Consider the following 27,381-nt stretch of genomic DNA (forward strand, 5'->3'; position numbering starts at 1 on the left):
AAAGAGTCCTATTGGCCTTGCCCATGCTTATTTGAGGAGGGACAGCCTGGAAAACTTAGCAGCTAATATGGAATTGGTTGATGACAGAAAAAAGAAAGGGGAGTAAAAAAGCATGTATTTCGTCACAAGACACAGAAAGACACTAAAAACATGAAGAATTGTTTAAAAAAAGAAATTCTCACTCTGGAGCACAGATCATGAAGTTAGTGGAGGAAAGGGGAAAATAGAGCTCCACCTGAGTGGTAAGAGTATGAGCTCTAAAAAGTGCAGAGACTACAAATAGTCTTCAGACATTTTCAGTGCTTTATTGTACGCTGTAAACTAAAGACAGAAGCACATGTTTCTAGCCTGCACAGCAATGGGTCCAGCGGTTTCTCATGACCCTCCATCCCAGAAAATAGACAAGACACTTTTTTTTTTAACAAAGTTGTTTCTGTTTATTTAACTGCCCAAGCACAGCCTACTGGTGCACTTTGGGGACAACACCTTTATCGACAAACTTCTGTGAACTTATTATTTGTAACTTTTTTTGTAAAAGGAGATTGGTCCTAAAAATATAGAAAGAAAATTTTAATACACCAAAAAGAACAAAAAAACTGTACGTTTTATAAAAAATTCAAACACACCACGTATGGTGACAAAATGAAATGGCGAGTTTTGTAATCCAGTGGAGGACAGTATCAATATTGGGGAGGGGTGGGTCGTAGGTGGCAGGGACGAGAGGGCGATTATGACTGTCTGAACCCTTTGATTATATTGCCTATTTCCAATTTCTGCATCCCCCTAAAGGCGGCATCCCTTCATATCCAGTGCCATAGCCTAGAAGAGGGAACTCTAAATTACATGCTCAAAGGCCTGCTGATTGTTTAAATGCGTAATAACAAAGACAAGCCTGAATATACAGAGTATTTCAGAGTCAATCCATCAGCATATCAGAGGGCAAAAACCACCGTGAGGAGAATGAAAATATACTAAACGTGGCTGGGGCAAACTGAATAGAGAAAGAAAAATACATCTTCAGTATCAGTAATATCACAGCCTAATGGTTAAGCTAAACGTGAAGAGCAAGAAGCCCCCATTCATGGGTGGTTGCCCATTCATTTTTCACCCATCTATCCAGTCTGATTTGACCTACACAGAGCAAGAGGCGAGCAAGCAAAGTTACCTCATTAAACTGGTACCCATAATACTGTCAACAACACAGTTACGAGTCCACTAATAAATAAGTCAGGACTGGAAGGGTCTGTTCATCATGAAGCTTAACTACCTCGATACTGTTCTGGGAGGAGTTTGAAAATAAAAGGAAATTTAAAATCCTTAAGATTTGAAGACTTGATAGCATATATTCTCACCACTGGAAACACAACTTAAATATTGTGATATTGCTGCACCTGTCTTTTCAAATCTTTTGGAAAGTTGAAGTCCAATTAATACATAAACAATGCTAACCAAACAACACATACAAATAAGACAACATATTCTGGCTCTCAAGATCCCATACCAAAAGACTGTATATAAATCTTGCCCTATTTTTCAAAGCACTCCGCTTTATGTGACACAGTTTACTATCTAGTGCAACCATAAGCAAAACAAAAATACAACTCCCACAGAGCGCTAAGAAGAGTTTGAATATCAGCCATAGCCTCCGAATGGCACCATTCGATGTCGACTGCTAGAGAGTCAGGATGGCTGAACTGGTACGTAGACAGTCCGAAAATGAAGGATGCTAGAGCTGTGAATTCATATGTTTACAGACTTTACCACATCCCTATCTAAGATCACTTGGGAAACTGAGCTATGTTGAAGTAAGCAGTAGAAAAGCTATTGCCAACTGTGCTGTCCCACAAATACAAAGCCCTAGAGATGAGAATTATGGAGCAATGGTAAACGATCATCTCTCCTTTTGTTCCATCAGGGAACCAAACGAGCAAAACAAGGACATACAGCAAACCCAAAATAAATCAAGTCATAAAAAACAGCAACACTTTAGAAGTAAATTCCATCTTTTCAGAACACCACAAGAAAGGATAATAACATACAAAAACACATTTTCTAACATTTGTGACACCATCTTTTTTTTTTTTTTTTTACATAAAATATAAATATTTATGCATATTATAAAGTCAAGTAATTGTCTCTTTAAACTATTTCTGTTAAAAAGGACAAAAAAAAAGATTGAGGTTATTATATATATTTATATAAAAAGGCTACTCAAACGAGAAAACACTTAGGACTGATACCGTGGAAAGGGAGGCGACTACACAGTTTCAGAGGATCCTTACAACTCCACTGAGTATTAATACACACCATCAACCCACCCCACCCGGATTGATTATTCAGTGCGCTTCTGGTGAACTGAGAAGAAATGTAGAACAAAGGTAATGTCTAGATCCTAATTTACTCATGCAGAGCTGGCAGAGCTAGTTTTGGTCACAGCAGTCCAGTGAGACGCAATAGAGCTGCTAGGTTCAAGACTACCTCGGCAGATGATGATCGCAGACATGGTTCTCTCTTTCCAAGAGTGCCTGACCACGTCTACAGCACCCATAGCTGTCACGGAGTTTCACCCTCCAGGTGATGCGATTTACGCCCTTGTTCGTTAGTTAAGGTGGTGAAGTAATGGAGACAACAAGGAATCAAAATGGCGTAAAAGGTTAGCAAGAAGGTGAAAACACACACTAAAATGATTGGTTAAGCCATGCTACAGGGCGCCATTGCCCTCTGTACCAATGTACCATCAATGTTCTTCAATGTTCTGTCTCCGCAGGCTAATAGACACTGGAGTCCATGCAGAACATGATACCAACCACCCCATGCACTCAGATTGTGCTGTTGTGGGTGCAGAACAGGTTTTAGTGGACTTTCCTTAAAAAATAAATAAATAAAAAATAAAATATCTCAGAAATACACAGGGGATTGTCACGCTCAGTTTGCAAATGTGATTTTAAAGACTATTCTTTATCTAGAATTGGCTTGGAAACAGCACACACACATAAGTGAGGGCCACTTAGCTAGCATCATCAGTCAAGACAGGGTAAAAACAGGAAAATAACAATGCAGTGTGGCTCTATATTCTACATTAATGATGGGCACCGGGATTTCTCATTTAAATGCAGAAACCCAAGGCAGGTTTTTCAGACTCTGAAAATGCAGAATAAATAGAGGGGCCATTGTCTGCAACACCAACAAGGTGAGATCCAAATGGCGCCATCTCCACTCAGCATGTCTAGGGCTGCTTTCGAAGTCCATCGAGCAAATAAGTGGTATTTTCCCTCTCCCCACCCCTCCATGTCAAAAGAGTGCTGTTACTGGCTGATGAGGACCAGTTCCCCAAAATAAATAAATAAATAAATAACACCCAACAAAGAAAGGCATCCGCCAGCAGAGCGGTTTAGAGATTTTTCAAAACAACTTGCATACACCTTATATTTAGGGAACTGAGGGCGTGTTTGCACGTGTGTAGGCCAATGAAGCACTGGAATGCAGATAAACCTTTTCAGAATAAGCGCGGACTCCCATGTGGAGTCTGGTATCCTCCATGTCAATCAGAATCTGTTCCCTAATCAACATTATGATTGAGGAGGACAGGTTCTTATCCAAAATCAGTAGCAATGTAGACAGACACAATGACATTCTTGCAAAAATCCCCGCATTTAAGCGATCAAAGACCAGCGCTATCTCTTCATATAAGAGACTACTCAACAATAATACCATTCTTAATAACTGGGTGATTTATTATTACGTAAAAAAATAGAACCTGAACATTATGTACCTGTAACCATGTACACCCTTCTAAGATGGCTAGGTAGATTTCTAGCTAGGATGATTTTATGTTTGCAGTGAGAAAAAAGCTACCCTAACGTGCCGAAATCTTGAACTAACTCAGGAATTAAAATGACTATACGTTAAGACAGAAGGCCAATCTGTTTATTGAAGTCTGTTGGATGCCGTGCCTCCTCCTCCTCATCTTCAGCCCAATGTAATATTTCAATTCTGAGCATGCCTTATGGGGCTTATCCCAGTGAAGGACACCGTACGGCATCTTCGTTTTGTACTACGGAAACCATGAGAACTGTGCCTCCATGAGAAAAGTTGCCGGATGTTGAAAAGTCGAATTAAGCAAACTCAGCAGTTTTCGCACTTAGGAACGCGTGGGGCAGTAGACAAAATAATAAAGTAAAATACCAACTTCAAGAGGCATAGCTTTTGGCAGCATTATGTTGGGTTATGGTTCTCAAACTCAGAATAAGAACTTCAGCAGTGCTGTACCAAAGTTCTCCACTTTTGTGTCGTCAAGTTATGGAACTGCTTTTCATGGCTGTGAAGAAACAAGAGAAAGAGAACAAATCTGGAGTCTACAGTGCTGGAATAAGGAGAGGGGTAAGAGGTTGGACCAAAGCCAGTACAAAGCTGAGAACATTAGCCTTTTTCCAAGTGAAACAATTCGAGAATTCACCAATACTAACCAGGCTGAGAGAGTCCAAATCTACAGTGGCTCAAGTCCAGCTGTAAGATGCATTATTTGTGCTCTTTGCTGAAGAGAACATGTTTCCAAAATGCAGTCGTCAGAATATGGAACTCCAGCCAAGAAAGGAAACCGAGGAGGTAAGAGGAATGTTCAGGTGAGCCTTTTCCAGCTTGACTATTTGTATTAACACATGGTACTGGAATATGCTCTGCCAGGTAAGGTGGACTGCCCAAAAAAGAGCTGGCATGTACTCGGACTACTGCACTATGGTAGTTACAACAGTTAACAAGTTCTCGGCATTCTAGTGGTCCCTTTTACTGACCCATTATGCATTCCTTAACGCACAGAGTTTTGTCTTAAATGTTAAAACTCACATGGCGTAAACACTACCTTCCACCAGAAGCTGAATTCAGATCAATGGAGAGATGCCCTAGCAATAATGGACTGTGTCTTCACTCCAGGTGCCGGATGGCTCACACGCTGACACTACTTCAAAAACTGGATGTCAGACTTGCAAATTCAAAAATCACCTAGATGCCAGTCACTGGCATCTCCCCCAAAAAATCTAGGTTGAATGAATACATCAATTCCATAACTAGATTTTCAGATGTGACATCACTACACGTACCGAAGACCAGACACTGAATTACGCCAGGGACCAGACGGACATCACAGCTGACAGTCTGATATCACAGCAACAACTGAACATCCGTGTAGCACTTATGTCCCCATGTAACTCTTGTATATCAAACATTTGAATAAAAAAATAACGGTATGCTTCATTGAAAATAAAGTACAAGACCACAAAAAACAGTTTAGATGAAGAACACAATGGAAGGCACATTTTAAAGTTCGCCTATATTGGCCGACTAAGGAAAAATTATACACTAAACAGAGCCAGGCTCACCAGAAAGCAGATGGATTGAAAAGTTTTCAACTCCAAGAAGTTCTGGACCCGTCACCAGAAAAGTGGCCCCTAGTAATACAAGATACCTTCTGAGAAGCATAGAACAACAAGTTGGACTAGGCGCAGCATGTATAACTGCTATCCTGAGAAAAGGGAAACAAAAGACAAGCAGCTGAGGTATGCGGTGTAAAGAACCGCAGAGAAGCCCATATCAGGCAGTTTGGAGATGTCGCCTGGCTAGTACTTTGTCAGAAACCCTCAAAAACCAACGTTACTGGCCATGAACTTAACAGGGCTGAGTATGAAAAAAAGCTGTCTCTTTTTTTGTTGTTGTCATTATCAGATTTTTTTCCTCACACATTCACTATCAACTATTGCTATTTTAAATATTCCCAGCTATGTTTTTCATTTAAAAATAAAACAAGAACGTGAAAACCATTTTTAGGTTTACAGGCCACAAACAAGTGTTTTTTTCGTTTAGTTTGTTGGACAGGAGCCATCAGGTGGATAAGGCCTAATGTACAAGACATTCCTTAAGCTTTCACCCACTTCAGAGGTGCATGTGCCCTCCATTGGGGGTTTCAGCAACTGCGCATAACTTCTTTTTAGAATAAATGAAGCCAAGGTGCATGTGTGCCCTCAGGCAGAGTTCGCAGTCGGCAACCTGCCAGTCAAGGCTCAACATCCAAAAATCCATTTCCAGTGTCAGGATGAGCGTCAGCCTTGTCCCTGGCTTCTCATGCATTCTCCTGCATTTTCCCACGATAGAACTCCTCCCATCGGCTCTCATAGAAGTTCTTCATGACTAGCCCAGCTCTGCCCACCTCCGAGTCATCTTCGTTGAACATCTGGCAGTTGCTGAAGACCAGCATGGCGTCTGCAGCAAACTCCTCACAGCAGGAATACCTGTGGACAGAATATGAAGATATTATGTAAGGGCCACAGACGGGGGCGCTGAAGGGAGAATGAAAATGGGCAGATTACATCATTAAGCATTTGCTTCCGACAGGAACGACATACTTTCAATCCTGCAATCTTATTAGGAAAGGCCCTACACCAAGCGGAGAGTGAGAAGCGGAGGCTATATTATTATTAATAAAAAACAAAAGAAAAATCGTTCAACACACTGCTCCAAGGAGTTGAAAAACATTGTTTGAAACTATTGGATGGGGCTCCAAATCAGAGTCTGAAGGCTGTAGAAAAAATTGAATTGATGTCAGCATGCAGAGTGTTGCGCCGCATATATGGCTACAAGCCGTCATATCAAGCGGATGAGCAGAGCAGCAGCAGGAGATGCTGTGCCACCATCTATATAGCTTTCTAGATCCAGTCTGGCGCCTGGAGGATATTCACAGATGTGCCATTTGCAAGAAGGAGCATACAAAGGAAATGCTTGTTTCAGCATGATACACCTTGGTGAAGAAATATGCTGCTGGGTGTATACAGCACCAAATGATAGGGGGATCATGGAGCTAGATTTATTACAGTACCCACTGAAGGGGAACACAATCCTATATTTCACTCATCACCCTGTGATGGTAAAAAAAGCCTGCATTTAATACCGCACAGATCGATCGGAAAATAAAAGGACTTGAATTCTAATTATGTGAAATAAGGCCTTTCAAACAAACAATGTACATAACACAGTGGTAAATAATGAACGTGGGGTAAAGTGCAAACATATAAAGGTGGTGATGGTACAGTCCACGTAATACTACAGGCTGGAACATTATACTTACCTGTAACACTCGGCTTGAGGCTTGTACTGCTTTTGAATGACAGGCTGTGCATAATTTACTATATCTAATGGCTGGGGTCGGAACTATTACTTGTTTTTCTCAAAGTTGAACTCAGTGGGCATGGCAGTGTCCTAGTGCAGAACCCGTTTTGACCTCAAGATACCATGGCCGGCCTCCCTCTTCTATTGTACATATTTTGCCATTTGGTTCAGATATGTTACTATATGCCCATTTAATTGTGTATCTGAATTTAGAACCTCACATTGTGTAATTATTGTTTGACCTACAATTTGACTGGGAAGTTGGAGGGTCATATGTTAATCTAGAACACTACAAATTAAGTATTACACTCAGGTAGCAGTTTCCGTTTTCAGCACAGTTATTGTATAGAACTAGCTATGTATAGACATTAGAGCAGTAGCTATGTAGAGCTATTAAGGGTGGAGGGCTGAAAAGGGTTGCAGCAAATGACAGCGTATAAGCAACATAGATTGAAGTGCATGGATGTTTGATCAATACAACTGATAAAACGCTCCTAAAAAGATGATAAAACAGTTGGTAACTGGTGATTTTTTCACTGTGAATGATCAGTAGTTGGACTTTGAAATTTTATGAAAGTGTATTCCTGAATGTGTCAATCACATACATATATATTCCTTCGGATATTAAAATGGAATGTAAACGGTTTAAAAAAATTATATATATACACATCTCAGAGCAATACCCTTTCAGGCATAGAGTGACGCATACATTAAGCAAAAAAAGCAGAGAACTCTGGGCAGTTCTCAAGTTTAGGTGGAATATATATATATATATATATATATATATTTTCAAGCTCTGTTTGCCCCCACGATTGAGTTGCACTCGGACACCGGCGAAAGGTGGCAAGCCTTTATTTTCAGTACGTGCTGACAACTGCCTGCTGCTTTTCAATCCAGTCTTTCCCACAGCATGCCTGACGCGTTTCGGAAATTTGCTTCCTTCTTCTGAGGCTATGAGATGTTGCAGGTAAGATTTGTGCTCACCGAACCATGTTGCTTCTTATTCAATGCTATTTGCCACGCCCCCAGATGGGCGGGTTCCATAACCAGATGGCATTGTGGTCTACATGGTCCTGAATTAAAATCCATAGATGGACGCACTTGTTACTGGGGAAAACACAGTCCGCGCCCTCAGATGGGCCCCCAACCAGCAGTGTCAGCGCTAATCCCAAGCCAATGTCCCACAAGGCGATTCGGCGTATATCCGTACGCGTGGCCCCCTCCGTTCTAGGGGTGGTGCAAACTCGGCGACTGGGCCGCCGCCAAATATTCAAGCTCTGTTTGCCCCCACGATTGAGTTGCACTCGGACACCGGCGAAAGGTGGCAAGCCTTTATTTTCAGTACGTGCTGACAACTGCCTGCTACTTTTCAATCCAGTCTTTCCCACAGCATGCCTGACGCGTTTCGGAAATTTGCTTCCTTCTTCTGAGGCTATGAGATGTTGCAGGTAAGATTTGTGCTCACCGAACCATGTTGCTTCTTATTCAATGCTATTTGCCACGCCCCCAGATGGGCGGGTTCCATAACCAGATGGCATTGTGGTCTACATGGTCCTGAATTAAAATCCATAGATGGACGCACTTGTTACTGGGGAAAACACAGTCCGCGCCCTCAGATGGGCCCCCAACCAGCAGTGTCAGCGCTAATCCCAAGCAAATGTCCCACAAGGCGATTCGGCGTATATCCGTACGCGTGGCCCCCTCCGTTCTAGGGGTGGTGCAAACTCGGCGACTGGGCCGCCGCCAAATATTCAAGCTCTGTTTGCCCCCACGATTGAGTTGCACATGGTTCGGTGAGCACAAATCTTACCTGCAACATCTCATAGCCTCAGAAGAAGGAAGCAAATTTCCGAAACGCGTCAGGCATGCTGTGGGAAAGACTGGATTGAAAAGCAGCAGGCAGTTGTCAGCACGTACTGAAAATAAAGGCTTGCCACCTTTCGCCGGTGTCCGAGTGCAACTCAATCGTGGGGGCAAACAGAGCTTGAATATTTGGCGGCGGCCCAGTCGCCGAGTTTGCACCACCCCTAGAACGGAGGGGGCCACGCGTACGGATATACGCCGAATCGCCTTGTGGGACATTGGCTTGGGATTAGCGCTGACACTGCTGGTTGGGGGCCCATCTGAGGGCGCGGACTGTGTTTTCCCCAGTAACAAGTGCGTCCATCTATGGATTTTAATTCAGGACCATGTAGACCACAATGCCATCTGGTTATGGAACCCGCCCATCTGGGGGCGTGGCAAATAGCATTGAATAAGAAGCAACATGGTTCGGTGAGCACAAATCTTACCTGCAACATCTCATAGCCTCAGAAGAAGGAAGCAAATTTCCGAAACGCGTCAGGCATGCTGTGGGAAAGACTGGATTGAAAAGCAGCAGGCAGTTGTCAGCACGTACTGAAAATAAAGGCTTGCCACCTTTCGCCGGTGTCCGCGTGCAACTCAATCGTGGGGGCAAACAGAGCTTGAATATTTGGCGGCAGCCCAGTCGCCGAGTTTGCACCACCCCTAGAACGGAGGGGGCCACGCGTACGGATATACGCCGAATCGCATTGTGGGACATTGGCTTGGGATTAGCGCTGACACTGCTGGTTGGGGGCCCATCTGAGGGCGCGGACTGTGTTTTCCCCAGTAACAAGTGCGTCCATCTATGGATTTTAATTCAGGACCATGTAGACCACAATGCCATCTGGTTATGGAACCCGCCCATTTGGGGGCGTGGCAAATAGCATTGAATAAGAAGCAACATGGTTCGGTGAGCACAAATCTTACCTGCAACATCTCATAGCCTCAGAAGGAAGAAGCAAATTTCCGAAACGCGTCAGGCATGCTGTGGGAAAGACTGGATTGAAAAGCAGCAGGCAGTTGTCAGCACGTACTGAAAATAAAGGCTTGCCACCTTTCGCCGGTGTCCGAGTGCAACTCAATCGTGGGGGCAAACAGAGCTTGAATATATATATATATATATATATATATATATATACATATATACACACACACACACACACACACACACACACACACACACACACACACACACACACACACACACACACACATATCCTTGACTGGCTGGCCACAACATGTTGTGACAGCCATTAAAGGACTCTGGTCATGGTCTCCATTTAAATGCATTGTAGTGAATGGCGGGTTTCGAGTGTCACAAAAAGGAGCACATATGAAGGGTAATAACAAATTATAGTCAGAATATAAATAATTTTGGGTGGTAGGACTTGTGCTCCATGCTAAGGTGATTTTACCTTGGGAAAATTGCAGATCCTCTACTGGGATTTGATGAACCATGTTTGAGAGAAAACTTTTCTACCATGATTTTCCCATAAGGGTTATGGAAGGTACAATGAGAGTACACATTTTCTATTAATTCACACTATTTTCTTTAGACACATGAGAATAAATTGATATTAGCAGTAAAACATGAACAGTCAACAGAAGCAGCAGCCTGTCAGTTGATTCCCACAGTGTTCTTCTTCAGCTTCCCACAGTGTTCTAATGAACAACTGGTGCGCTAACATTCTGTATTTATGACAAACATTCGGCACAACAGACGCCAGCTTAATGGATTTAAAGATGTAAAACTTAAATCATTTCCTTTAGAAAATGACAATGTGTGGTTTTGATAAGTTATAGAAATTATGTTTAGTGTTTTACAAAGTCAAAATGAGGATACATTTTGTATGAGTTCTCAAATGTATTTCTCATTTATGTCAGTAAAACATTCCGACATGCATACCGAAGCATGTACTTTCAACACCAGCAGCAGTCTGTCATTTAACTCCCCAGTGTGCTCCTGCAGCTTTCCACAGAGCTGTACTAAACAACTAGTACTCTCAATACGAGGCTTTATCCAGTTAAGGCCCAGGGGAAGGGGTCAAAATATTAAGCAATAATCACCAAAGTCAGCGTTACCCATAAATTGCACCATAAATGCAATTTAAACAAAAAATTAGTCAGTATGTTAGATAATTATTTTCAATCATTGTTTGGCCGTTAATGATCAAAATAGCACCAAAACATAACGATTTATGTACAAGACAAAAGCATATAACGTTTTACAATGTAATCAATTTTTTTCCATTGATGTTCATGGGCATAAGCCAAACAGACGATCAGGCATGATATACATATTTCAATTACATATGTTCAGACAACTTTCTTTCCTAGGGATGATGTTTGGAAATACAGTAGTTCTCAGTGGCCTATAACTATCAGATTGGAGTCGGCAGTCAACAACATCACTATGTATCAGAAAGAGTAGTGTAAATGTACCCGTGTGTCAGAGGCAATTCACGGTGGATGAATATCTGAATATCATTTTTGGCAGTGCCCTCCAAGGGCTCGAGGAGCATATCTCAGGCCTGAGATAAAAATATTTTCTTAGGCCCGCTCATTCGTCTCTGTGTAATAATAGTGTGCTCCCAGCTTGGTTCCATGTAATCCCAGAGCGTGCCGAGATAGCTATTTTAGGGCCATTGGCTTGTTTCCACTGCATTGTGATGGATCATTTAGCCAGTGTCAAAGTGAGGTCCAGAAATGCATACGTTTGCCTGTTTCACACGAGCAGTAGGGGAGGAATACAAATTTTGAATCCACTTTCTCCAGAGGGGGCCTATACCAAATAGTTTTAACATTCTGTGCATATAATCCCAGTGCAGGGAATCAAAAGCTTTAATTTGTGTTTAAGATGGATAATGGGCAGCACGCTGCTAGGTCCTCCGGGTCCTAATGAGGTTACAACAAGGTGGAAATGAGTACAGCTTTTAGGGCTGGATGATGGAGCCCAACACCTAAATAGCTTGATAGGGTGATTGTAATTTAGGTGCCAAGCTTTAAGTAAATTGGACACAGATCTCGGCCAGCAGGTGATCTGAACCTTGGTACCTTACCATGGGTTGAGTCCTTCAAAATAGAAGTAATCCATTGCGTATTAATTAATTTTCTTGAGCAAAGCTAGGGAGAGGGACATTTGCGAAAAATCAGGGGAACTTATCATCTGACATCAAAACTGAGGGAGCTCAAGTGTACTGTAATACTCTCCGGGATAATCACAAAGCTGCATGAGCAGCGTTGTATTGGTCCGATTGTCCTGTTTGGATGTTCAGGCAGTGCCTCAGGAGGCTGGGCATGTTCTCCGCGGGGCTGTACAACACAGCCCAATGGAGAACATGCAAAGTGTGCAAGAGGGTTTGGCTGGCCCTGGAGAGCCGGCCAAATAGTCATGAGCACTTAAGGAGTGTAAAAAACACTCCTCACTCTGTCAAGCTCTGCCCAGCCCCGACCTGGCTAAGTCCCTCGAAGAAAAATAAAATGGTAATAATGGCTCGTTATTACCATTTTATTGTTCTTTCTTGCACTGCTCTAATAGCAGTGGGCAACGCTCCTGCGGATGGGACGACACGAACGGCCACCAAAAACACAGTCATCGTCAAAAGCGGAAATTAGCAGCTACGCATCCGCTCAAATGGAGACCTCATCAAGAAGGTCAGAATCAAGTTAAGGTTGAACTCAAACTTAATAAAATCGGAAGAGGAAACATGGATGGCCACTTCACAAACCTCATACCGATTGGGGACTTGAACAGAAGGCTGACCCAGCAAACAAATGATGAATAATAAAGCAAAAACATCCTTTAACTGTGGCCCTTACACTACCTTGCTGGATTTAGGAAAGTGTAACTCATCAGAAAGATGGGTCTTCATTTGGTCAACGTACTTTGAAATTGGAGGATAAAAAATTAAGTTTACATCCTTATCTTGATTTGCAGATGATTGGTAGCCACAGTTGGAGCACTGATAAATGCCTACAAAAAGCAAGCATGTGGCGCAAAAAATGAGAAATGATATGCTTGACTTTTGCATATCACTTCATCTTTTAAATTAAAATCTAAATTTTGAAACTTCAAACTTACCGATTAAAATAAACATTTTGATTTTGCATATGTATTTGTTTGTGAATTTAAATAAAATATATTTCATAATTTGTGTATTTGATGCACACTTGTTTTTGTATGTTTGAGTATTGTTTTGAGGTACAAATCATAGAAGCTGCATAGGTCGGTGCCGACTGTGCTTTGGCATTCTAACCACTTGAAAGGTGGTCACAGGAGATCAGGTCTAGTCCTGGCACTGAGCAGGCCTGATCCTGTGTGGGGAGTAGGGCAAGGGAGCGACGGGGAGGGAGTGTGAGGCTTAGGAAGGCGGAAGCATAGAGTCTGGGGTGGGGTGTGGGTAGGAGGTAGATGGGGTGGGGGTGGACATAAGGAAAGAGTGTAGTTACAATGAGCAGGGGGAGGTTCGGGGGTTGGTTGGAAAAATGGCGGGGAAGACGCAAACACAAGAAATTATGATCCAAGATGTGAGCCAAATATTTGGGTGAGTTTGGCTCTTCTTACTACCCAATGCGAGTTAGCAAGTCAATGGAACAGATTTACCAACCAAAAAAATGATAAAAGTTTAATCTTTTAACGTCAAAGGTCTAAATGCAAGTGCTAAGGAGTTGCAAATTAGAGAAGAAATCAGCTGGACATATCGTGCCTGCATAAGACGAGGGCGGCATACAAAGATTGGAATATATATATATATATATATATATATATATATATATATATATATATAACCTACTGGCGGTCGCCAGTAGGTAGTTATAGTTAGGACCACGTTTCCATAGGAAATCCGCAACATTCTATTTTGAATAACTTTGGCGCCGGTTGACGAATCCTCGCGAATTTTTCAAAATAGGTGGGGCGCTACGCTCTGCTCCTACCCTGAAAGTCTCGGGGGGATTCGTCAAGCGGGGGCTGAGATAAAAGGGGGGTCCCAAAACGCGTTTTTCCCATGCATTTTTCCATAGGACCTTTAGACACAGCTACAGCCCGAACGGCTGAACAGAATTACTTGAAATTTGGCAGAGAGGTAGTCCTCAGGTCAAGGAAGTGCCTTTTGTAGGTTTGGTGTAAATCTGTACAGTAGATTCTGAGAAAATAGCCTTTAAATCAATATATATATCTGAGCCAGCTTACGGTGCGCTTACGGTGCGCTTACCGTACGCGTACGGTGGCGTGCGCGAGCGCTATTCTGATTGGCCCTTAGATCTTAGTAAACATTCGAATCGGTCGAAACCAGGAAGCGGCGGCCGCCATTTTCTCTCTCGCACTCTGACAGGGGGTTGAAAAACCAAGTGCAAAAACATGTAAAGGGGCTGTTTACACAGCTCCCAAGCACCTAGCCATGTCGAGGGAGTCCCCAACGATCCCCCAAGTGAAAAAAGGCAATTTAAATTTTTTTTTTAATTTCGCCGATTACGCTTACCGTACGCGTACGGTAAGAAGAAATAATAAAAAAAAAAAATATCCACATTCTCCCCACCCCGTGTGCAAAAGGTGCCCGAAGGGCACCATTTGTGCATGGCTTATTAGAGCTAAACAAAACATATATTTTACCTATCACAACGATGCTCATCATATGTCCTCCATGTGCGCACGGTGCGCGAAGCGCATCGTGCGTTCATGGCCCATCTAGCGTAACGTGGGCACGAAGCGCACCGTGCGCGCACGGAACGAACTGCGTTAAGTTGGCGCGCACGCCACAAATGGCGTAAAGTAACTTAGCATTTAAAAAAACGTACAAATTCACTGAAAAAACCATAGGTTTCACACACGTTATAGTTAGGAATTAGCATTTAAAAAACCTTGCAAATTCACTGAAAAAACCATAGGTTTCACACATGTTATAGTTAGCTGGACATTTTACTGATAAAAAACCAATGAAATTCCCCCGTTATAGTTACTGTAGGCAACTATAACTCACGCGACCGTAATCCTCTGCTGATGACATATGTGTCTTTATGAAAAAAAAATATTTGTAATATATGTATAGCTAAAATTTAATGGAAGAAGACATGGGCAAATAAGTGTCTAAACACAGTATTAGCATCAGCAGAGGATTACGGTCGCGTGAGTTATAGTTGCCTACAGTAACTATAACGGGGGAATTTCATTGGTTTTTTATCAGTAAAATGTCCAGCTAACTATAACATGTGTGAAACCTATGGTTTTTTCAGTGAATATATATATATATATATATATATATATATATATATATATATATATATATATATATATTTGTTGCTCTGAAAACCTTTATTAAACTATGCACAATTAACAAGGACACACTTTCCCTCGAGGCGGCAGATGCAATTACCCAAATCGTACAATAGTCATACAGCATAGTTTTGACAATGCAGTTGGCAAATAAAACACTCTTGCGTTTTGTTGTCTACCCGCAGGTCACTCCCGACCCCAAGCAGCCCCCTCGCACCCGGACCAGCTCCAAAAAGAAAGAAAAAAAATGTCTGAGGGTAATTTACTTACGGGCACACTCCACTGTGTTTCTAGTTGTAACTCTCCCCTCCCACTATCTCTGCCAAAGCCAAGTTTGCTGCACTGCGCATCAAAGCCGGTCGTCCTCGGTTCATGTTGCTCCGCCCCCCCATTGGTCACATCATTCCCTGCCCCTGTCTCCCTGTATGATCTATACATCGCCCAGAAATTCTTAGGCCTATTGCGGGGAGGGAGAAGTTCGCTATAGGTCTCAGTTTTTTGAACCGCAATACAGCATATCATTCGCCCACTGAGCATCGTAGGAGTCGGTCCTTTCGCCCAACACATCGCTACTCTACGTTTGGCTAACAGCAAACCCATGTCTACCAATCTACGTACCCCTTTAGGTATTTGTTTAGAATAGCCCAGCAACACCAGAGCTGGCTCCAGCAGGATCTCCAATCCGATCACCTCGGTGAGTGCCTTAAATACTCGCTCCCAGAAGTTCGCAATTCCCGGACAGGTCCACGCCAGGTGCAGAAAGTCAGCCAACCCAACGCTGCAACGTTCACACCTCGCCTCCTCTCTGAGGCCATATCTACACAACCATTTTGGAGTATAGTAGACTCTATTAAGGTATTTAAAGTGACTCAAACGGTGTCTACCATTCAGGGAGATGCGTTTCGTGCTTGTGCAGCAGTACGTCCACATTGCGTTGTCAATGTCCCTATCTAAGTCTCTCTGCCAAGCTAAGCGGGCTTTAGTGAAGTAGTTTTCTCTATATGACATTGTCAGTTTATATATTTTAGAAACTAAGTGCGACGGGTCCTTAGTTTTGATAACACATGTCAAGGAAGTCAATTCCAGCGCTTCCGCTAAATCTTCCCCTAAGATTTGTATCAGCGCATGTCGAGTTCTATGGTATTGGAATTTTGTAAGTAGAGTAGGCGCTGCGTCTCCAGTCACCAAGTCCTCACAGTTTCGCACTGTACCGCCTTCAAATAAATTCCCTATAGTCCGGAACTCCAGTAAGTTGAGTGCATTCACGACTCCCCTATCCCTACACAAGGGCAACCAGTCGCACCAGTCTAGCGGAGTTAGCAGAGAATACAGCATGGCTCCCAACTGCAGTTTTAGGAGAGGGTGCCAGGCATGTGCAGTCACATTGATGGAATCCAGTATCCCTGTACTACGATCTGGGGGCAAGAAAAGCAGAGCAGGCAATGGACGAGGGGAGGCCACCACTCTCTCTATGCGTAAATGTGGGGTGTCCGGGGCACCATGCACCCAGAGGTGAGTCTGTGCGCTTTGCGCCGCCCTATAGTATAAGTCTAAATCAGGGGCCCCAAGCCCCCTCATGTGATACGACAAGGTCAGGATTTGCCATTTGACCCGCGGATGCTTGCTAGCCCAAGCCAATTTAACCATCAATGTTGTAATCTTCTTAAGAATGCTGCTGGCAGTACCAACGGGATGTTGTTAAACAGAAACAGGAAGCGAGGGAGTACCACCATTTTCATTATAGAAATTCTGCCCATCAGGGACAACAGTAGTCTAATCCAGCCTTCCACCTCGTCTTCCAGTTTAGTAATCGCTACACCATAATTTTCCCTAAAGACGACCTCAGAGTCTGAATGCACCTGAATACCTAGATATCGAACCGAGTCTGTCGACCACTGCAACGGGTAGTCAGGCTCAAATTGCATTGTAGCAGGGGTAAGTGGGAATATAATAGACTTTGGCCAATTAACTCGTAACCCAGACACTGCGCCGAAGCGAACCACTTCACACAGAACAAGAGAAAGATTGCGCTCTGGGTCTCGGACATATAGGAGAGTATTGTCCGCGTATGTAGAAATTATAAGTTCATAGCCCGGGAATCGCAAACCCTTATACCTGTGATATTCCCGAAGTGCACAAGTCAAAGGTTCTGCCACCAGAACATATAGTATTGGCGACAGCGGGCAGCCCTGTCGCGTACCCCTAGTGTATGTATAGTCTCAGTTACCAGATTTCCAATTTTGATCCTGGCTGTGGGCGAGCTACACAATACACCTATAAGCTGCAGAAAGACTTCACCTATGCCCATCCTCGTCAACACTGGTCTTATGAAGGGCCATTCAACAGAGTCGAATGTTTTCTCCATATCTAGGAAAACTGCAACAGTCGAGATCTCCGGCTTAGTGTGCTGCATTGCAGCGAACACAGTACGCAAATTATATGTGAGTTTTCTACCCGGAACAAACCCCGCCTGCTCCGGTGCGACAAGTGTTGGAATCAGTGGGACCAGCCTGTTCGCCAGGATTTTCGTGAAGATTTTTGTATCAACATTGAGCAGGGAAAGTGGGCGATAGGAAGTGCAATCTTCTGGGAGCTTACCTGGTTTCAGTATAGTTACAATGACCGCCTCTCTCATCGAGGGTGGCATAGTACCCGATACGCACATGTCGTCAAAGAGTGTTGCTAAATGTGCCAATAGCAGGTCCAGGTACACTTTGTAACAAGCCGTCTATTCCCAGCGTGCTACCCGATTTCATACCTGAGAGAGCCAGAGTAATTTCTTCATTCTCAATGGGTCGCATCAGGAATTCACAATGCGTGTTTTTCAGCCATGGTAGCTTTATATGTGTTAGGTAGTCCAAGATTTCCGCCTCAGTACCGTTGCTACAAGTCGAGTAGAGCAGTGAGTAATATTGCCTAAACCTTTCTGCTATGTCTGTTTCTTCAGTGAGTATACCACCATCCACCGTCGTGACTTCTGCAACTACCGTTTTTTCTCGCCGTTTTTAAGTAAGTGGGCTAGCACCGCGCCCGGCCTTTCGCCCTCACCATAAGTACGTGCAGTGGCGTATTTATCTAGATATTTTATTTCTGCATCTGCAGTATCATGGTATTCTTCTAACTGGGTCCTGAACTCCTTCATTACATTGTCAGCATCAATCCGGAGACGTGCCTCCAGGTTACTTAAGGTCGTTTCCAAAACTGCAAGTCTCCGTCGTATTGATCTAAGAACACCGGAGTGTTTGGACATGGCGATACCACGGATATAGACCTTGAACGCCTCGAAAACCACCTGAAAACTGTCCACCGAATCCACATTAGTTGCAAAATACGTTTCGATCGCTTCAGCTAGCTCCTCTTTAAATACTGCGTCCAGTAGGGAATAAGGTGGAAACCTCCAAGTAAACGGGGGGGGGGGGGGGGGGGGGGGGGGGGGAAATGTCTTCCGGGGGGCATCTAAAACTAGTACTATGGGGAATGGTCCGAGAGCGTACGAGGTAGCACCTCGCAAGACCGGGTACACTCGTAGAGCTGGCTGGAAGATAGCCAATAGTCTATAGAGTATGTAAGTTATAAAAAGCGGAGTAATGTGTGCATCCCCCTTTGTCCGGGAATCTTTGCCGCCACACATCTTGCAAATCGTACTGGACCATAACATCCATCACTGTCCGGCCCGCCGCCGAGACCTGCCTCCCCGCCCCCCGATCTATCCCGGTGCGGGTTCAAAATTAAGTTGAGGTTGCCACCCCAAAGTTATTGCCCTTCTCCGCAGACCCTCACTTTTTCAGACAGTGCAGCATAAAAGTTGGGGACCATATAGGTTGACTAGGAGTATGTCCAGTCCCATCCCCCGGCATCTAGATATGACATATCGCCCATCTCTGTCAGTGTCTATAGGTTCAAGTTTAATCGCAACCTTGGGGTTCACCCATGTAAGCACCCCACGCACAGGTGTGGTAAAACCTGCAGCGTGTATGTGACCGCTTAGTCCCCTGCAGTGGAGCATGGGGCTGGTCAGAGGAAGGTGCGTCTCCTGCAGTAGTGCAATATCTACTTCATGTCTTGTCAAGTAGGCCAAGACTTTGCGAAGCTTCCTGTGGTCGTTAAGACCCCTCCCCTCACATTCCACGTGAGTACACAAAGCCTACCACTCGCTGGGTCAGAATGGGGTCGCCTGCAAGTCGTCGTGTGATCGTATCTCTTCAATCTAGCTGTGCCTGCCATTGGAACGTACAACCTGTGTAATTGTTAAGAGCAAAATGTTGTGCTGAATGAAAGTGTCCCATCGTCTGAATCTCCAACCCCTCCCACCCCAGGACTACCCCAACTGTGCCTCGGCGAACCAGAAAACATTCCCCCTGCATCATCTTAAAAAACAATAAATCAAAACAATTCAACCATAAAGAAAGGGGGACCCTTCCCCTCCTCCCCCCCTAACGTGCAATATGCCCAGAAGTGCTTCACTCGCAGGCGGAGGTTGCCTGTCTGTTCAATCTGAACTTCAAAAACTATACTGCTAACTGCCCCGCAGACCACCCGACAAATATAAGCAACTGTGACCAAAGAGAGTCTCGAACCCCAACAACACCAATATACCATAAGAGCAAACAATATCTTTACGTAACCCCTTCTTAAACCTGAAACTAGCAGTGCCAGAGCAGCCGCATCGTAAATCTCCCAAAATACTTTCCGAGTCCCAATAAATCAAACAGTCTCATTTGGACACTGCAGTTCCACACTGGGACACGTTACATCCCCCACTATGCCTCCCAAAATTAACTTTCTTATCTGCACGTGGAACAGTCCAGAGTTCCGTCCTGTTCATACAGTCGACCAAGGAGCCCCGTTCCGGGCTGCGACGTTTATCTTTATTCCAGTCCCTCAGGGCCTTCTGCAAGACTTTGGGGTCAGTGAAAATCCGCGATTGGTCATCGCGATTGACGCGAAGCCGAGCTGGGTACAGCATGGCGTAGTCTATGTTGTGCTCTCTTAGCTGCTTCTTCAGTGGAGCAAACTGCCATCGCGCTTCCTGGACCCTTACCTTAGAGTGTGGAAACAGAGATATGGTGGAACCTTCGTATTGCAGTATATGTTTCTCCCTGGCTACTTTCAGCGCCGCATCCCTGTCGCAATAGTTTAGTAATTACGCAATGATCGGCCCCCGGGGACCACCTGGTGACGGGCGAGGGCCTAGGGAGCGGTGCGCTCTCTCTACCACAAACATTGGAGAAAAAGTTTCATTACCGAGGAGCGTCACCAATAATTTCCCTACAATTTGTTCCATGTTGCCAGTCTGGGTCGACTCCGGCAAGTCTGTGATCCTACGGGAATGCGCTTCGAGATCCTCCTCTTCATCCTGTAGCACCTGTATCACTCTGCCCAGTTGTTTGTGATCTGCATCCACCGGACTGTGCTTCATTCACCTCCGTAATCCGGCGCTCCGCCATGTCCAGCCGTTCATCATGTTTGTCTAGTCGTTCGGACATTCTGTCCATACAATAGGAGATTGAGTCCATCTTGGTGCCCAGAACAGAGAGACTGCTCTGCAAGCCCTTCTCCATTGCAGTGAGCATGGTGCGAATATCGCCATCCGTCTCCTCCAGGAGCGGATCCTGCAAATTGTCCCCATGTTCAGTAGCTGCATCTCGCCCCTTGGACTTCTTTTGGTCGAACGTTAGTTTCGGCTACGTCTTATCAACCCTGCCCATCTCGTCAGGTCCACTGTGGTTGTTTGAGTCCAAAATCTGCTATCCCTCCAGGCGACAACAACTGCCACAATGTATGGTTCTGGAGATTGGTGGAAGTGTCCCAACGATCAGAGCAGGTATCAACAATAGAAGAAGAACGTTGTCACAGAACTGTTGAAGTCGTGATACCTCTCATAGCAACTGTCATGAGGCACTAGACCACAGATGTCCCCCGTTGTTGCTGGCCAACCGAACTTGCGGTAGGAGTGGTACACACTGACCTGGCAAGGGCCGACTCGCTTCCACCAAGGATATCTGGCAGTCAACGCCTTCCCAGGTGCCTGTTCTCTACATCCAACTCCAGAAGCTAAATACAGTGGCCTGCGCTCGGAAGCACACAGCCAAGTTTGCAGCACTACTCAAATCCGATGGTATTCTCCCCACCGCATAGACAAGAACTCCGCTGAATATCCCGGCAGCAGCTCAGAGCAGTCACGCCAGTGCAGACAAAGACAGTTTCTTAAAAACGCTTCATCAGTCGCAGCAACAACTTCAGCATTCACAAAACGAGGGATGAGAAGCCCTCCTCCGCCGTTTTCGTCCAGACCTACCAATAGTAAAGATTGGCATCAGTGTTCTCCCATCTCTCAGGGTCCGACCCTCTCCAAGTAGGTAGGTACCGGTTTCACCGCACGGAGTGGTCCAACCGGCCGGCTGCTCTCGCCTCACGAGTCTTCAAAATGGCGTGTCTCACCCTCTACGCTGCTGCGTGACCGGGAGCTCACGGATCAGTTCTACAGCATCCCAGTCCCTGTGTAGTGCTCAGTTCTGGCCCATAGCACAGGGGGGCCAACAACCACGTCCCAGCACCTCCTCGCCCCAGCAGGCCGTCACCAACCCCGGCTCACGATAGTGGACGCGCCGGCTCCTCACATCGTCCCGCGTCCATGCCGCTGATGGTCTTCCGCTTCTCAGGGCTCAAACTGGCGCTGTCCCCTCACCACTCAAGGAGGGGGTCCTCACACAGGCGGTGTCTGTGGCAGCAACACTGTACCAGCTTATGCCTCCGGATTTCTGGAAACGGCAGGGCCGCAGTGTATCGGGTCGTCGCAACGTCTCACGATAACCCGGGGATCGCGGCCCAGGCAGCCCGCGGATTAACAGGGGTGTCTCTCTCGGCAATCCGGGTAAATTCCGGAGTCGGAGTTAGTCCATCGTGTTCAAGGTTCCCCGACAGGACCGATAGCGGCTCGTAATGGGTCACAGTATTTCTGCAATTGCAGGATAATTGAAGGATTTTGTGGTAGTTGCGCGGAGCTCCTCGCTCAGGCAGCCATAATCGATACGGGCAAGCTCGGCCCCCCAAGATTGGAATATATATTCAAACAATTAGGAGCTACCACATTTTAGTTAGGTAGCCAGAAAGCATCATTTAAAGGCACTGCTATTTTGATATATAACCAATGATAACTGTAAACAGAGACATTTCAGATCCTCAGGGTAAATGGCCGATTATCACTAGAAGAATAGATAATAAAATTTTACATTTATGTCCAATATATGGATCAAATGGGGATATGCCTCTACCCCTTCTCCAAATCGAATCCGATTTTTTGGTGCAAAAACGGCATTTTATTTGTGCTGGGGATTTTAATTGTAGAATGGACAGTCACTTAGATACCACAATTTCTAATTGGCATACCCAGACCACTAAAGTATATAGGCCCATTACTGCGATACTATATACTTTAGACAGCATTGATGCCTGGTGTTACCATCATCGTTAGAGAAAAGTAATTTCGTATTATTTTCATACACAATCAATATTCTAGAATTGATTATTTTTTAGTAAGCCGAGCTCTTATTAACGCATACAAATCCATCTGAAAGTCGGGAATTAGACGAAATCACAGTGGACATTCTCTACTTTAAGATGCACCTTTTATTAAAGAACTAAAAAGACAAATAAATTTTTTCTAGGTAAACAATAACAAAACTGCCCCATGATATATAATATAGGACATGCTTAAAGCCTCTATCCTGCGATTTGCTTTAGAGTTTAAAGACAGGCTTCAGAGAATTAAAAACAAAAGAAATAGTTCAATTGAGGAAGCAAATCGCTATCCTGGCGATGCAGCATAAAAGAGCCACATTAGACCAAAAACTAAACAACCAAATGCATATGGTACAATATGGATTGAACTAGCTTATGCTAGGGCTCGAATTAGGGCCTATTATGAGACACAGGCCAGCTAACCCCTTACATCGTCAAGATATTTTTGCTATTAAAAATAATGAGAAAGCGAGCAAGCTGTTTATCATCAAACAGGATTTATAGAGCCTGGCTAATCACTTGCGAGGGTATCTAGGTGCCCCGAACCTTGTTGCTTCGGGAGGGTTCATTTGAATAGCCATATCTTGAGTCCCTTCCGAAAGAGAGGGTGCGGTGAGCAGGTGAAGTGGGAGGTCGTTCCACGACTTCGCGGCGAGGTAGGAAAAGGAGCATACTCTACTGTTTCTTAAGCAGATGTGCGCGAGGGAGGTGTTTGGACGGTTGGGGGAAGTTCATGCAGTGGTTGATATATGCGGGTCCGTAACTGCGAAGGGCTTCGGAAGTGTGGATCAGCATCTTGAACGGACATCTCTTTCTGAATAGGGAGCCAGTGGAGCTTCTTGAGGCGTGGGGTGATGTGGGTCCATTTGGGGAGCTCGAGGAGGAGTCTGGCTGCTGAATTCTGTATTGCCTGCAGTCTCTTCAGGAGGTGCATTGCCGTAGTCCAGGCGGCTGGTGACTAGGGCTTGAATGATGGTTTGCTGGTTCTGACGGGGAGCAATTTGAAGATCTTACGGAGCATGTGAAGAGTGAGGAAGCAGGAAGAGGAGACTACGTTGATCTGGCTTTTCATGGTGAGCTCTTAGCCTTTCAGGCCCGAGACAGGTACGTAAATCAAACTATCAATAAGGTTAATGATCAGGGAGTTAATAGTTGCAGCTTCCGAAATATTTGATGTGTTTTGTAGGTATCATTCCAAGATCTATACTACACGGTGGCTACACGAAGTAGTGGCAGAGGAGTGTACCCATTATCTAAATCAGGTTAAGTTACCGACCTTTTCGTTTACACAGTGGCAGATACTGGTTACAACTATTTTTATTTGAGACGCTCCAATAGTAATTTGGCAGTCAGGGCGGACGCTTAACAGAGTAAAATTTATAAACTATTACTACGTGAAATATAGCCTTTCTTTCTTCAACTAATTAATGTGATATGAACTGGAGCACATACATCCGACACATGGATACTAACACTGATTGAACACAGGAAGACCTGTGGGGCAACTTGGTTCATACAGACCAATATGATTGTTGTGCACTGATTGCAAACTAGATTGCTCAACTTATCAATACAGTTTTAACTATTTAGTGACACCATCGCAGCATGGATTTATCCCAAGGAAAGATACATTGGAACATACTGAAACAACAGTATTGGTGTTAGACTAGGCAAAAACAATGCATCAACACCTTTATTTTGTGGTTCTGGATGCATAAAAAGCCTTCAACCGAACTGTGTGGCCTTTCCTGTGGGCAGTGTATAGAAAGGAAAATGCTACTTACCAGTATGCATCTGTTCTTGGCATGTAGAGCTGCAGAATTGTATACTTTTGCATAGATCGCCATCTGGTGTTGGGCTCGGATGTTTGCACCTTGTTTTTGTCTTCGAAGAAGTCTTTGTAGTCACGAGGTTGGTGACCCCTCCCTCCTTTAGTCGACAGTGCGCATGGGCATCGACTCCATCCTTAGATTGTTTTTGCCACGCAGGATTAAATGGAGTAGTGAGAAATAGAAAGATGTCCATGTGTAATGTATCTAAATAAGATAATACTGGAACAGATAGAAGCATCCGAGGAGGCGGGTGGGCGTATAAAACTATGCAGCTATAAATGCCAGGAGCAGATGCATACTGGTAAGTAGCATTTTCCGTCCAAGGCATATGAGCTGCAGATTGTATACTTTTGCATAGACTATACAGCAGTTAGCGGTGGTTACCTGTAACTGTAGCAGTACTTTGAAATTGTGTTTTTAATACAGCCTGGCCCACACTAGCTTGTTGTTTTGCCTGCACATCTACACAATAGTGTTTTGTGAAGGTGTGTGGTGTAGCCCAAGTTGCTGCTTTGCATATGTCGTCTAGGGGAATGTTCCCTAAGAATTCTATAGAAGCCCCTAGTTTGTGTGTAGAGTGAGCTCTAGGGGAAATGGTTAATGTGCGTTTGGCTTTGACCTGGCATATTTGTATGCATTTCACAATCCACCTTGCAATTCCTGCTTTGGATATGGGATTACCTTTATGAGGTGGGGAGAAAGCCACGAAGAGTTGTTTGGTTTTCCTAAAGGATTTTGTTCTCTCAATGTAGTAGAGTATTGCTCTTTTAACATCTAAGGTGTGTAGAGCTCGTTCTGCCACTGAGTCTGGTTGAGGGAGAAACACTGGAAGTTCAACAGACTGGTTGAGATGGAAGGCAGATACTACTTTGGGTAAACAGTTTGGGTTAGTCCTAAGAACCACTTTGTTATGATGGATTTGTAAAAATGGTTCTTGTAGGGTTAATGCCTGGAGTTCACCAACTCTTCTGAGAGATGTGATAGCAATTAGAAAGGCTACTTTCCACGTGAGGAACTGTAGTTCGCATTTGTGGAGAGGTTCAAAAGGAGGACCCATTAGTCTGGTAAGGACTACATTAAGGTTCCACACTGGAGAAGGTGGAGCTCTTGGTGGAATTATTCTTTAAGTCCTTCCATAAAAGCTTTAATAGCAGGAACTCGAAACAAAGACGTGTTGTCTGTTTTGTAGGTAGACCGCTATGGCAGCTAGATGTAACCTAACAGATGTATATGCTAGGTTACATTGTTGTAGATGCAGAAGATAACAGATGATGTTCTGAATGAAAGCATCTAGTGGGTTGATTTTGTTGTGCGTGCAATAAACGACAAATCGTTTCTATTTTGCTGCATAGCATGCCCTGGTGGTAGGGCGTCTAGCCTCTTTAATAACATTCATACAGTCTGGTGGGAGATTAAGGTAGCCGAACTCTAAGATTTCAGGTGCCAGATCACAAGGTTGAGTTGATTGGGATCTGGGTGTCTTATCTCTCCATGGTTCTGAGTGAGAAGCTTGTGTGAGAGGCATAGCTTTTGATGTGATACTACTGATAGTTCCAGTAGGGTTGTGAACCATGGTTGCCTTGCCCATGTTGGAGCAACTAGGATCATTGTGAGGGAATGTTGTTTGAGTTTCCGAACCACTAACAGAATGAGTGGGAGAGGCAGAAAAGCGTAAACAAATTTGCCTGACCAATTCATCCATAATGCATTGCCTTTGGACAATGGGTGTGGATACCTGGAGGCGAAGTTTGGGCATTTTGCTTTTTGATGTGTGGCAAACAGATCTATCTCTGGGTGTCCCCACATGCGAAAAATGGAAGAAGAACTTGAGGATGAAGTTCCCATTCGTGGAACTGCTGTGCTTGGCGGCTGAGCAGATCTGCAATCTGGTTGTGTATTCCTGGGAGATGTTCTGCAAGGAGGTATATCTTTTGCGGAGTGGCCCATCTCCATATGCTCTGAGCTAGGTGTGAAAGCTGCAACGAGTGTGTCCCTCCTTGCTTCTGTATGAAATACACTGCTGTCATGCTGTCTGTACGGATCAGGACAGGTTTGCCTCAGAGGTGCAGTTAAAAAGATTTAAATGCTAGGAAGACTGTGAATAATTCCATTTAGTTGATGTGGAATTGTCTTTGTTGGGGGGTCCAGATACCCTGAATGGTGTGGGTTTGAAGATGAGCTCCCCAGCCAGTGAGCGATGCGTCTGTTGTTAGTACTGTCTGTGAGACTGGCTCGAGGAACGTCCGCCCTTTGGAAAGGTTTTGTATACTCCACCATTGTAGAGAGCGATGGGTACGGCCGTCCACCAACACCAGATCTGTTAGTTGACCCTGAGCCTAGTTCCACTGATGTGCTAAACATTCTTGTAATGGACGCATTTGGAGTCTCGCATAAGGAACGAGAAAGATGCACGAGGCCATCATCCCCATTAATTGCATGAACACTCGTGCTGGTAGTGAGTGTTGCGGCTGAAATCTTTGAACTAGCGCTTGTATAGCAGTTATCCTGACTGGGTTGGGATATGCTAGGGCGGTGGAAGTGTTTATTGTAGCTCTTAGGTATTGTTGTATTCTGGACGGTTGAAGGTGGGATTTGTCCAGGTTTACTGTGAATTCCAAACTGTGAAGCAGTTGAATTGTGCTGAGTGTGTGTTGGACACAGCTGTTGTGGGATTTTGCCTTTATGAGCCAGTCGTCCAGATAAGGGAAGACATGAATGTGCTGTCTTCTTAAATGGGCTGCAGCCACTGCGAGGCAC

At 44.5% G+C, this 27,381-nt stretch overlaps 1 protein-coding gene across 1 annotated transcript in view; it reads right to left on the minus strand.

Annotated features, from left to right (window-relative positions):
- Positions 1 to 4,612: 4,612 nt before the first annotated feature.
- BAZ2A (bromodomain adjacent to zinc finger domain 2A) overlaps positions 4,613 to 27,381 on the minus strand; it is a 1,031,051-nt gene continuing 1,008,282 nt past the window's right edge. Inside the window, exon 30 of the mRNA XM_085600883.1 lies at positions 4,613 to 6,281. Coding sequence (XP_085457009.1) covers positions 6,113 to 6,281 — 169 coding nt within the window. The 3' untranslated portion in view covers positions 4,613 to 6,112. The remainder of the gene's footprint in view (positions 6,282 to 27,381) is intronic.

This window comes from Triturus cristatus, chromosome 4_2 (genome assembly GCF_964204655.1).
Source record: "Triturus cristatus chromosome 4_2, aTriCri1.1, whole genome shotgun sequence".
Classification (NCBI taxonomy): Eukaryota; Metazoa; Chordata; class Amphibia; order Caudata; family Salamandridae; genus Triturus; species Triturus cristatus.